Below are 13,048 nucleotides of genomic sequence, written 5' to 3' on the forward strand. Positions count from 1 at the left end.
TTGAATATGTCTTGTCAAAGGTAACGTACTTGTGAAATATGAAAGCCCTATCTCTACTCATTCAAAAGTAATGATCAATGTTAAAGTTTTTGTGACAAACGGACAGACTGACAGACGAATGAGATTTAATGTCCCCTCGCTTTCGCGAAAGCGGGGGACAAAAAATCATACTCATTTAACATGCTCAGAAGCATCTTGTCACAGGTAATGTACATGTAAAATATAAAAGCCCTATCTTTTCTCAATCAAAAGTTATAAGCAAAGATAAAATTTTTGAAAAGAAAATCAAACTTCAAAAACCATAGTATATTTGGAAGGTCTCAACATAGGTAATGTACGTATGTTATATGAAATCCCTGACTTTTCTCATTCAAATTTTATGACCAATTTAAAGTAATGTAAAATATTTGAAAAGTATGTCGAACTTTAAAGTCAAGGTCACAGAGTAAACAAACCATAGTACATGTATATTTGGAAAGGTTTTGTCAAACGTAATGCACTTGTGAAATATGAAAGCCCTATTTCTTCTCATTCAAAAAGTTATGACCAAGGTTAAAGTTTTTGTCACAGACAGACTGACAGACGGATGAATGAGATTTAATGTCTCTTCGCTTTCGCGAAAGCGGGGGACAAAAAGTAATATATAAGATGGGAAAGGTCATCAAAATCATACATGTATCCATTTTTAATGGGAGACTAATGAAGCGGACATGCATGTTTATAAACAAACATGTTCATTTCGAAGTCACAATAGTTCCACTAGTCGTTACCTTTTCACCAATATTGCATTGATTACTATTTATGTTAAGCATAAAATCAAGTTACCATATGATACTAATAACATGATCTTAATGTTTTTGCATTGTTCTTGTACTTTCCATTCCTTAATTAGCGGATGTGTTTGGTATAGTTATAAAAGATGTTTAAAAGTCGATGGTGAATATGGCGTCAGCGTATCAAGTGACTACCAAACTACTTACTCGAAAGTCTACGATTGCTAGCCCCTATACAAGATAATGTTAACAACTACTCAAAGGAAATGGATTTGTAACACACACACACACACACACACACACACACACACACACATATATATATATATATATATATATATATATATATATATATTTATCTTAAATTCTACTGTTTCCATGGGATCCGTATTTTAGACCTGTTTTCGATTGTATTGATATTGGGTTTATAAAATGGTTCTATGTTCGTTCTCAGGATGAACCTACACCATTTTGTCAACTGAATGGTAACTGAAAGGTCTGAAAAGGTCACAGAATGGCAGAGCTCTGTCATTCAGTCACCTTTCAGTAGATTTTCAAAGTGGCAAAGTTTCGTCCTGTGGTTATCATCACCTTTTTCATTAGTATTTCATTAAGTAAAACACATTCATAAATAATATTGAAACAGGAAATATGTAGGTAAAAAAATATGGAAAGATTTATAAATGTACCTTGCATATTGTACACTTGCAAAGAGATAAGATATTATGTTGTGCTTGCATTTTACAATCGACTTCCTAAAACTTATATAATCAAATTTATCTCCAGATACATGTAGACCTTGATTACATGTACCTGTCGTTAATCTTGTCTGTTGATCCACTCCATAACTGTAGAGAACCGCCCGCTTTTGTGTTCTCTGCCTATAAGTTAACCAGCAGGTTAAGATTGTGAAAATGATGAAAAAGAAAATGAAGATACCAATCGAGATGTAAAGTCCATCAACTGTAAAAAAAATTGTAATAATTATTATACATATTTATTTTTATTGAGGTACTCTGGGAGTTTCTCAAACGGCCTGACTCGATAAGCCTTTCACAAATACTTTATATACAATATATACATTGCTTCATCCCGCTCTAATACCCTATATTCAAAAAAGATATACAAGTATATATTGACATCTTCAAGAGCATTGTTATAAGAATTCTTCTTGACTGCTTTACTTCCAGTTACAGTCGCAGTGAATTAAAAAGTAATTTTTTACTGATCTTTAATGTAAACAATAACTTTTCAAAAAAGTTTGCCTGACTAAGGCATTCAATATCTATAGGTCGTCCGAGTGACGGAAATTTCTCTCCAGTACAGTATCATATTGAATGAATAGGGTAGAGAAAAAATAAGTTTAGGAAAACTATGCTTTTGAAAGATTGTTGTCTTGAAAGACGTTATTAGATACCTTAACTGTCGTAGTTCAAAACGTGTTTAAAATGCATACCAATTCCATGTAGAGAAATTTCCCCTTTAAACACGATAGTTATTTTTAGTATATTTCCATTTCTAATTGTTTTCTCTGTGATAACTCTTTGAAAGTTAGAAGAGTTGATTTCTTGATCATTCTATTGTAATGTAAATTTCGCCAAGCGAAAGGTCAGGAGCTAAGAAGGCCTAATATGCATGTAAATCTCGTGCGGCTGTCTTTGTGTTTGACGTCAGTGGGCGGGGACTATTGAACGTCAGTGGGCGGGGACTATTGAAATTGACATGTGAGATCTCGTGTAATTTAAATCTATTAGTCTACATTTTTAAAATCTAAATTTACAATTTTATTTCACAATGAAATGGAAATATAAGGAATCACTGTCTAGTTAGTAGAGTATGCCAGGGACATCAACGATACTTGAAAACGTGGGATAATTTATGCATAACGGGCTTCGCCCGTTATGCAAATTATCCCACGTTTCCAACTGTCGTTGATGCCCTGGCATACTCTACTAACTAGACAGTGATTCCTTAAATACATTCATGATGTATCTACATGTACATGTTCAGAAGATTATTGAAATTTACTCTATGATATATTTTTATGATTCGGATATGTCATTCCTCAGGTTCTGAAAATCAGCAGTTAAGTAATTGAAAATTCTCGAAAAAAGTCACTGAATTCACAAAGTAATTTGTATATATGTCAAATATTGTAAATTTACACAATCATATAAAAGAACGTAAGGCATGAAATAGCTACATGTATGTGTAAAACATGTGATAAAAAGAAACCTCTATGGTTTGTGGTTAGATATGATTTTTTTATCCTACTGTGTGTTTTTTTTTCTCCTCGTCAAGGCTCGGGGATAAAAACACACAAGTCAAACAAATGTTTGACAAAATGAAAAAAACCCACACAACTCATTGGATAAAAAATCAATTTCATTCCATGCTAATAAACATTGGTATCTGAAGCAAGATTAAAGGAAATTCGATTTCTCTGAAAATACTTTTATGGAATGCAAATATGTCTACTTTTTACAAGACTGTTTCTGTGACTTGAACTGAAGAGTTCTGAATCATATTAAGACAAATGAAACGAAAATTGTTGCACAAAAAAAAATTAAATTTCAAGTTTTTTTTTTCTTTTTTTGAGGCATTCAATAAAATAAAAGTTTTAGAGGTACTTCTCCTGGCTGAGGAGAGGACATCTTTAATATAAAAAAAACGCAATTCATCATGTTTATTAAAGTGATTGTCATAAAAATAGTCTACCAACTTAAAATTACTTAATCCAATTGATTTCTCTTGTACATGTCCTTGTAGTTTCTTAAGTAAATTAATTAATATCACAGATATTAATAAAATGTCATAGAATTAATCGTATAACAAATTTTCTTCTGAGAAATTGCAGTATTGGTAACTATTAAAATAATATTATGAGATTTTGACTGAATAGAATATATAACTGATAAAAGTTCTTTTTTATCGAAAATAGACGAAATAAGATTTTTAATCATATTATATATGACAATAACACAAAAATAAGAGGAAAATCCTACTCACACATAGTAGTAAAAGTAACAACTGTCAATGATGGAACAAAGTTAGAAATGATTTGTGCAAAGAAAAAAAAAGAGAGAAAAATAAAAAAAAACAACTGTTCAAGTGCGCAATTGATTACAAGTAATTGCGATGTTATTTTCATTATATTTGAAATGAATTTATGTAGGAAGATAAATTTTAAGACATGCTAGAATAGTAATTTGCTGAAATTTGATTATCAGTACAAAAAAAAAAAAACGACTTTTAATGCAAACACCCTACAGTAATTATAATAATTTCCGTCTTCCAAGGAAATAAATCCTATATTATGATATCTCATTGCTTTTCTTCCTTTTACTGGTCATGGAATATCCGAGTTAGAACAAGCTTTAAATGAAATTATAAACCTTATGAAATATTTTTGACACAAACCGTATGTAATCGGGTATAAATGTCACCCGAAAGAAGTCAGATTGATTGATTGTTTGTTTGTTGTTTTACGTCCGATGTGAGGTGATTTTCATTTCTAGTGCCGGGCGCATGGCGAAGGAACAGTCACTACCTACGTTTAGGTATGAGGTTTGACGCAGCGTACGAGAATCGAACCCGGGCCTCCCGATCACGAAGCAAACGCCCTACCACTAGGCTACTGTGACCGGTCGAACGAAGTCAGGGGACATATTATCATTGTTTCTCCTATAATTTTGCTCGCAAAAGTTCTCGAAGATAACTTTAATAGTCATAAAATCCAATTCTTAGTTTTCTTAGTAGTTAAATAAAAGACTATTAATTCAATTGCTGAACCTAATAATTGAATCAATGCCATCAGTAATTAAAATTTTCCGCTCATCAAATGAATTAATGATATCAATGTTTTAATGAACGAGAGAAATAGTTTTTTGGCATGCAATTTTTTTTACATTCTGCTTTTTTTTATTAAATGAACGATATATTAATTAAATCGATGATGCACTGAAAAAAGATTAAAGATGTATTTTTTAAGAAGAGATATACATGTGATTTCTGATTTTTTTAAATTTTGAATTCATTATATTTTCAAATATTTGTGATAGCCTCACTTATATTAGTCATGCTAAATTTGTTACTAGTATTTATTTTGCTATATCCATACAATTCACCAGATATGTCTAAAATCTGAGTGATTATTTTTCAAATTAATTGTTAAGCAAAATTTAAACTGATATTATAGCATGCAGGATTCGTGGTTTTTGGTTTCAAAGCGTGTTTACTTATGAAATTTCTGAATTGATTGTTTGAATTATACAGCATAAAGTGTAAATTATACAGATTAAACTGTATACACTATACAGATTTAACTGTAAATTTTACAGATTAAATTGTATTTGCAAACGAGGTCATTGAATCGACCGTATAATTTACGAATGTTGACTATAAACGAAATTGTCGATATCCTTGTAACAGCAAAGCAACTAACTGAAACCAAAGAAATGTTCTTATGAATTACTGATATTATAGGGCTTTGAAGAATTTCGTTTAAAGTCAGCAAGTTGAAATTTTCATAGTCGTTAGAATGACCTTGTTTGCAAATACAACCTGTTGTAGGGTCGAATTTTTACTACGTTTAATACCAATTGTTATGCCATTGTTTCCATACTGATTTTGGCTATGCAGGCCCGTAGAACGTGGGGGGGGGGGGGACCCCCCCCCCCACTTTTGGTCAGGTTGTAGGTTTTGTTTTGTTTTTTGCTTGTCAGATTTTAGGGGGGGGGGGGGGTTCACCACCCACCCACCCCCAACTTTTGAAACCGTTGCTACGGGGCTATGGATTATTCCGTTTATTGAATCAATAAAGAGGGCTTCCAGCAGAGTGACCAGTCAACAGTGGATGCTTAATCCTCCTAGGGACCAGATTTCATCTTTGCTATTTCACGGCTGTTTATCGAAAATGAAAGTAGACTTTTAATGCGTAAATTTACGATAATTAATGTGCGAGTGAAATATAATATAGTTTACGTATATCATCTCTTACCTAGTGTAGTTTACGAGTAAGTATGAAATCTGGCGCGGACGTTTCGGAGTTTATATGCAAGAATTATTAATTAATAAGTATAGATTGGTACATTAATGTAATATCTGTTTGAGGAAAATGTACTATTTTGTTCTACTGTCATTTATTTTCTTAATAAATGTCCATTTTTTATCTTTTATACGAGTTGCACATTTTATGCATTTTATTTGGGCAGGCTGGCATAAATTAAATCTGGCATTTTTTAACGAAATCGTAGCTAGTAGTAACACATATTAATGCTGTGCATACTACCTTGATGTAAAATTAACATTTGTATGAATGTTCCAATTACTTAGGTATATTTAACTTTATTTTCTTCAACTGATACATGCTTTGTGTTTAAAACATTTTAAGTAACATTCCTTACCAATATTAACTACTTGTCTTTTATTAACTAATTTTTAAAAATATATCCTGATCTAAAATACGTTATTTATGTTTGTAGAATTTTTTTCAATTGCATTCTTGTAATTCGCGTTTCCTTTATACATTATTTGGAGGTTCATTTTAGTTTAGCATGAATAACATAAATATCCTCTTGTAGAATACTGATATGTCATTACGAGAATTTTTTTCCTCATTCAACTCATTTTTTTCATGTGAATGCATCAGCTCTAATCGCATTCAAACATTAAGATGAAAATTTTGAAAGTGTTCACAAAGTATTTTTAAAAAAAATACCGTCCTTTTCAAATAGTAAATTTATGATTCATTGATACAATTGAATTTTGAGCTAAAGTTAAGACTTCTCTTTCTTTCTGTGACTATTCCGTGTTACCTTTGGCTTAAGGTCTGTTTTGTTCATTAGATCAGTGTCCCTTAAGCATGTTTCATTGGTTAAAGAGATTTCATAAATTAAAATAATAAATAATAAATCACCAACTTGTGCAGATGATTTCTTCTTTATTTATTTGAAATAAACCAGAAGAAATCAGTTTTATTACTGATACATGTAATTATCATTGTCTGTAAGGTTATTGATTGTTTTAAGTTGCATGTTTAGGACAACAGCAGCTGATGGTGAACAGCTATCATGCACATCTTGTTGCAGCCACTTGGACAACATTTCTCCGCTGAAAAAGAAACATAAATTATGGTTCAATGTATTTCTGTAAATTATCCATGTTTTAAATGGATGATTGAAAGTCTTTGAAGTTGTGGCTTTTGAAAAAAAGTTTTGTCAGAAAGTGTTTTCACGAAATAATGAAATTAAAAGCCTGTATGAAAGCTCTTTTGTAAGCAGGTCCAATTCATCTCTAAATAGGAAAATATCAGAAGGTTACAATGCATGTATATTTTAAAACATACTATTTACACCTTCAGAGTATCAGAGATGAAGAATTCATAGAGTTCTTTACGTGATCAAATCTACTGAGAAGGTCCTCGGCCTTCACAGGATGTGATCACGTGACCGACCCACTTCATTTCCTAGTGAAGTTTTTAAACTTATTTATTTCTTAAATAAAGATATATACATTTCTTCATCACTTACTTGGTCTGCATTGATCATCACTCAAGCAATTTTTTGTGGGATCATACATGCAAAATCCAAGAACATTCGTGTCCACAAGGGGACACTGCCCAGCATGCGTAGCTCTTTTGACTGTAAAGAGGAACAAGTCTATGATCGCTTACTAAGTTAAGGAATGTTCCAGTACTCCTCTTTAATAATTTTAAACGTGCAATGGACTCTGAGATATTACATTTAAGATATTCTCTATAGATTCTATTTTACTCACAAATCTATACTTTACCATTCTCTAGTTTGAATGCTGAAAAATATAAATCAACATCATTTATCTTAGAATGATTAAAAATACAGAAAATTAGAAAAGTATTTTAAACATTCGTAATTATAAATTGACGAAAATTAAAGTGGAACGTTTTAAGAATTTAAAAATCTATTTGACAGCTTTTGGTATGCAAGTACTAATTTGGGTATTAATAATTTCTACGTACGAACAGTTTCTAAACCGAGGCAAGTTATTGATAAACAATTTGATAAAACAAGGATATCAACAGTCTCATTTAAAGTCATCATTTTGCAAGTTCTATGGTCGATACAATGACCTTGTCAGCAAATACAATCTATCATTAAGTCAAATGCTGAATGACGTTTTCCATGATAATTGTTAGGCCATTATTAACACACTGAACTGTCTACGGATTTTCCATTTTTCCTGATAATGACGAAAAGGGGGAGGGGGGAGAGGGACGACCGTTCGGCAGGGGATGCTTACTCCTCCATGGCACCTGATCCCGCCTGCGATGTTTTTTGAGGTCCGTGTTTGCTCTGCTCCCGATTTGTATTGTTTAAATGGACTATGAGCTGGAATACTACTCGTTATCTCCATATTTTATTGTTAATAAAAGTACATGTGTTTTAGATGTTTCTAAGCTTATCAAATTTAAGGATATTTTTAAGCTATAGCTAGTACGGACTGTGCGCAACAGTCATGTTTATCTGTAGAAGTGTGATTTTTAAAAGAGAGAAGCTAATAAATAAATAAATATTTGCCATAGATTGATGCATTATTTACTCTGCATAAAAAGTGGAATATATTTACAATAATATAATTTTCATAAAAAAGATTATCTGATATAAGTAGTTTTTTGTTATCAATGAAATGAATGTGGAAAAGGTGCTTGAAATAGCATTTACTATGTCTTTGGAATTTTGCTTCTCTTCGATCGATGAGGAGCAATTTTTCAATTTTTTTTGTTTGCTCTCATTTCTTCTAAAGAAAGTGTGTTTAAAAAGACTCTACTTTGATGAACATCTTTTGTGATTATGCAAACCAAGAATTTAATAAATTTACCTGACACCAGTGTAACACACGCAAGAAAAAGAATAGCTGCTTTCATGATTCCAGGCAGTTGATGACTAAATTCGCTCGAGAATATGGCCGACTTTCAACCACTATCAATCTTAATTTGTACATTTCTTATCAGTGCAGTATATTCAATAAAGGATAGTAATATGACTCAAACAAACTAAAATCACGTAAGACTATCCCTTATATATGGAATTTCCGGAATAAGATATCGATGATGTCTACACATACAATTACATATACATGTAAGAAATAAAAGAATAACATATATAAATCCTTCTGATTGAATTGATTGATCGATTGTTGTTGTTTTACGCCTAATCTCAAACTTTTTCACTCATATGGAGACATCACCTGTATTGGGTAAAATGCCACAAATTTTGATCTATGCCTTACGGCCGTAAGTAGTAAAGGGTTCGTTTTCGATCTGTGACACGGGACTTCCATACTTCAGGTCATATACAGTAATAACAACCAACGACTTTGATTTCTAACGTCCGTCGGTGTCATATACTTGTAGTAAGTATTTCCCCATATATAGTAAAGAACCCTCCCGGAAGAATTGATATACATTATACCGTACTTCCATTGGAACAAGGTTTACTTCCTCACATTAACATTCCAATCTTACTGTAAACGACTGTAATTCTGTTTTATTAATACTCAATAATAAATTAATTAATTTTTACATATGCGATATGCCTGACCTCACAATAGCCGTATCAGCTTCCGGATATACAATATATATATATATATATATATATATATATATATATATATATATATATATATATATATATATATATATATATATATATATATATATATATATATATATATAATTAAAGATATACAACCTGCTATTGGGTCAAATTTTCACTGACATCTTTAATGATTTTTACTATGGATTATTCTGGGGGGGGGGGGGTCCTTTTAGGACGAGTTAACAGGTCGACGGGTAATGCTCGCTCCTCCTAGGCACTTGACTCCGCCTTTACAGTTTTCAGGGGTCCGTGTTTTATTGCCTGGTTTACAAATTTGTATTGTTAAAAGGATTTTTGAGATCGATCACAATCTCGTTATCTTCACCTTTTTCACATGATTAAGTAGGTGAGAGAGATATGCAGTGTTAGAAGCTAATGCTACATTTGTATAATTTTTCAAATAGGCAATTGTCCAAATTGTAATGATTAAATAGGTGAGAGATATGTGCAATGTTAGAAGCTAATGCTACATTTGTATAATTTTTCAAATAGGCAATTGATTAAGTAGGTGAGAGATATGTGCGGTGTTAGAAGCTAATGCTACATTTTCATAATTTTTCAAATAAGCAATTGTCAAAATTGTAATGATTAAGTAGGTGAGGGATATGTGCGGTGTTAGAAACTAATGCTACATTTGCATAATTTTTCAAATAGGCAATTGTCCAAATTGTAATGATTAAGTAGCTGAGAGATATGTGCAGTGTTTGAAGCTAATGCTACATTTGTATAACTTTTCAAATAGGCAGTTGTTCAAATTGTAATACATAGGTACATTAATGTAATATTTGTTCTGAGAATAAGAACTAACCGAAGTGAGCGATAAAAAAGCAGCGGCATTAATCGAAGATTATTACAATGCTTGGATCTGTAGCTCTGGTTTGTCTATCCGAATTTTCTCAACCAGAGTGGTAAAAATCTGCAGCTATATGTTCTAGTTCGATTTACTGACATTTATTTACTTAATAATTGTATATTCTTTATCTTTTTTACGAGTTGCATATTTTTTTTTTTTTAATTCATAGATTTTATTTGTGCTTTCACATATACAGACTATACAATATATTAGTTAACATTCAATACATACTTTCATTTCTACTGCCTGATACTTCATATTAAATATAATTTCTTTGTAGTAAATATATGTTGCATTTCAAAATCACATTAAAATTGTATATGACATATTGTACATTTTAATGAATATTCACTGTGAAAGCTTTATATACAGAGATAAAATTAAAGAAAGGAAAAAGGGGGTGAAAGGGTGCAAAAAAGTGAGGTGGGGGGAACAGTATTAAGTATTTTAACATACTTGTACATTTGTATATAAACTTGAGAAAAATAAATACATTATATCATATCACAAATAATTTTCCAATTCGAGTTGCATATTTCCTTTGGACAGGCTTGCATAAATTACATTTGGCAACAATTAACAAAATCATTGCTTGTAGTACATGTAAGTATACACATATGAATGCTGCTGTAGATTACTGATATGTCATAAAGTGGATTTTTTCTCACTCAGCTTATGCGATTCTTTAGTGAAAATGCATGAGCTCTAATTCAATTTAAAACCACAAACTATATGCATTTGGTTTTTCCCCTCCTTTAGTTCTTATAAATTATCAAAATCCAGTGATTAAGTTGAGAATTTTTTTTATCGAATTTACCAACAGAAATCAGTATTTTTACTGATACATGTAATTATCATTGTAAGGTTATTGATTGTTTTGAGTTGCATGTTTAAGACAAAAGCAACTGATGGTGAACAGCTGTCTTGCACATCTTGTTGCAGCCACTTGGACAACATTTCTCCGCTGAAAAAGAAACATGAATTATGGTTCAATATAGAGTCCAACCTCGATATTTCGAATTTAATCGATACATTTATGTTCGAGGATTCGAGATATCTAGGGTAAAATACATATTAAAGAATAAGGGTCGGGATTTTCAAATCACTTCGAAATATCCATAGTGTTCGAGATATCGAATATCAACTGTATATGTATTTCTGTAAATTCATATATCAAAAGGAATCGTTTTTTTTGTCTGCATCAGGTACAATTCATCTCTAAATAGGAAAATACCAGAAAAAAGTACAATTCATGTATATTTGAAAACATACTGTTTAAACCTTTAAAGATGAAGAATTTATGTTTTGATTTTAAATGAATAAATTGGACATGATATTAAAATATTTTTACATGTGCACTTCTATTTCAAGAACATTGAAAGTGGAGAGAAAAATAATATTCATTTCAATATAAAGATATATGTATAACTTCATCACTTACTTGGTTTACATTGATCATCACTCAGACAATTTATTGCAGGATCATACATGCAAATACCGAAGAGATTCGTGTCTACTAGCGGACACTGCCCAGTATGTGTAGCTCTTTTGGCTGTAAAGAGAAACCAGTCTATGGTCGTTTATTAACTGAAGGAATTCAATGTTCCAGTTTTCCTCTTTGATAAGTTTATAAACGCGCAGTGGACTCAGAGCTCTTACATGTAAGATAATCTCTAGAATTTCTTTTTTTTTTCTTACAAAAACAGTTAACATACAATTAATACTTTACCATTCTCTAGTTTGAATGCTGAAAAATATAAATCAACATCATTTGTCTTACAATGAGTAAGAATACAGAAAATAAGAAAAATATTTAAAACCTTCGTAAATTGAAGCAAATAAAAAGGGAATTTTTTCAAAATTTAAAAATCTTTTCGCAAGCTTTTAGTATGCAAGTACTTATTATTTGGATATCAATTAATTTTGTAAACAAAAGTACATCTGATAATTCATCGAAAATCGTCCATGTGTTTCAGATGTTTCTAAGCTTATCAAATTTAAGGATATTTTTAAGCTATTACGGACTGTTCACAACAGTCATGTTTATCTCTAGAAGTATGATTTTAAAAAGCAGTAAGCTACAAATAAATATTTGCAATAGATTGATGCCTTAATTAATGTGCATAAAATGTACAATGTATTGACAATAATATATTTTTCACATTTATAACAGAAATGAAAGGTTATCTGATATGAGTAATTTTTATCAAGGAAATGAAATGAGTGTAGAAATAGTCCTTGGAATAGCATTTAATATGTCTTTGGAACTATTGCTCCGTATATAACGAAGGATACACTATTTTTGTTTTTGTTTGCCCTCATTTTTCTTAATATCAAGTCTGTTTAAAAAAAACGTTTCTTTGATAAACATCTTTTATCATTGTACAAACCTAAAATTTAATAAATTTACCTGACACCAGTGTAATACACACAAGAAAAAGAATGGCTGCTTTCATGATTTCAGGCAGTTGATGACTTAATTCGCTCGAGACTATGGTCGACCTTAAACCACTATCAATCTTAATCTGTACATTTCTTATCAGTGCAATATATTCAGTAAAGGACAATAACATGACTTAAACAGACTAAACTCACGTACAACTATCCCTTATATGGAAGAATGAATCTTCATAACACTGCTTTCTCGCCCCTTTTTAAATGCAGAATATTACCTTTTCAAATCAGAACGTTGTTGTATAATAACTAAAGTTTTCAAGCATAGTCTGTATAAATACTCATAAAAGATTTTTTTGGGAAAGAGACTTTCAATATATACATTATATCGA

General features: G+C 31.1%; 2 protein-coding genes across 2 annotated transcripts; both read right to left on the reverse strand.

The window, feature by feature from the left end:
- Nucleotides 1-6,789: 6,789 nt before the first annotated feature.
- Nucleotides 6,790-8,723, reverse strand: LOC133171714 (perlwapin-like protein). Its single transcript, XM_061306503.1, has 4 exons — nucleotides 8,631-8,723; nucleotides 7,566-7,583; nucleotides 7,304-7,414; nucleotides 6,790-6,884 (listed from the first exon to the last, which is right to left on the reverse strand). The coding sequence occupies exons 1-4, from the start codon at nucleotides 8,674-8,676 to the stop codon at nucleotides 6,811-6,813; spliced, it is 249 nt and encodes an 82-aa protein (XP_061162487.1). The 5' UTR covers nucleotides 8,677-8,723; the 3' UTR covers nucleotides 6,790-6,810.
- Nucleotides 8,724-11,073: 2,350 nt separating this feature from the next.
- LOC133171713 (WAP four-disulfide core domain protein 18-like) lies at nucleotides 11,074-12,778 on the reverse strand. The gene is made up of 4 exons (XM_061306502.1): nucleotides 12,673-12,778; nucleotides 11,992-12,009; nucleotides 11,704-11,814; nucleotides 11,074-11,226 (listed from the first exon to the last, which is right to left on the reverse strand). The coding sequence occupies exons 1-4, from the start codon at nucleotides 12,716-12,718 to the stop codon at nucleotides 11,153-11,155; spliced, it is 249 nt and encodes an 82-aa protein (XP_061162486.1). The 5' UTR covers nucleotides 12,719-12,778; the 3' UTR covers nucleotides 11,074-11,152.
- Between the last annotated feature and the right edge of the window lie 270 nt (nucleotides 12,779-13,048).

This window comes from Saccostrea echinata, unplaced genomic scaffold, assembly GCF_033153115.1.
Source record: "Saccostrea echinata isolate AGI-Se365-2 ecotype Australia unplaced genomic scaffold, CSIRO_AGI_Sech_v1 ptg000054l, whole genome shotgun sequence".
In the NCBI taxonomy this organism is placed as follows: domain Eukaryota; kingdom Metazoa; phylum Mollusca; class Bivalvia; order Ostreida; family Ostreidae; genus Saccostrea; species Saccostrea echinata.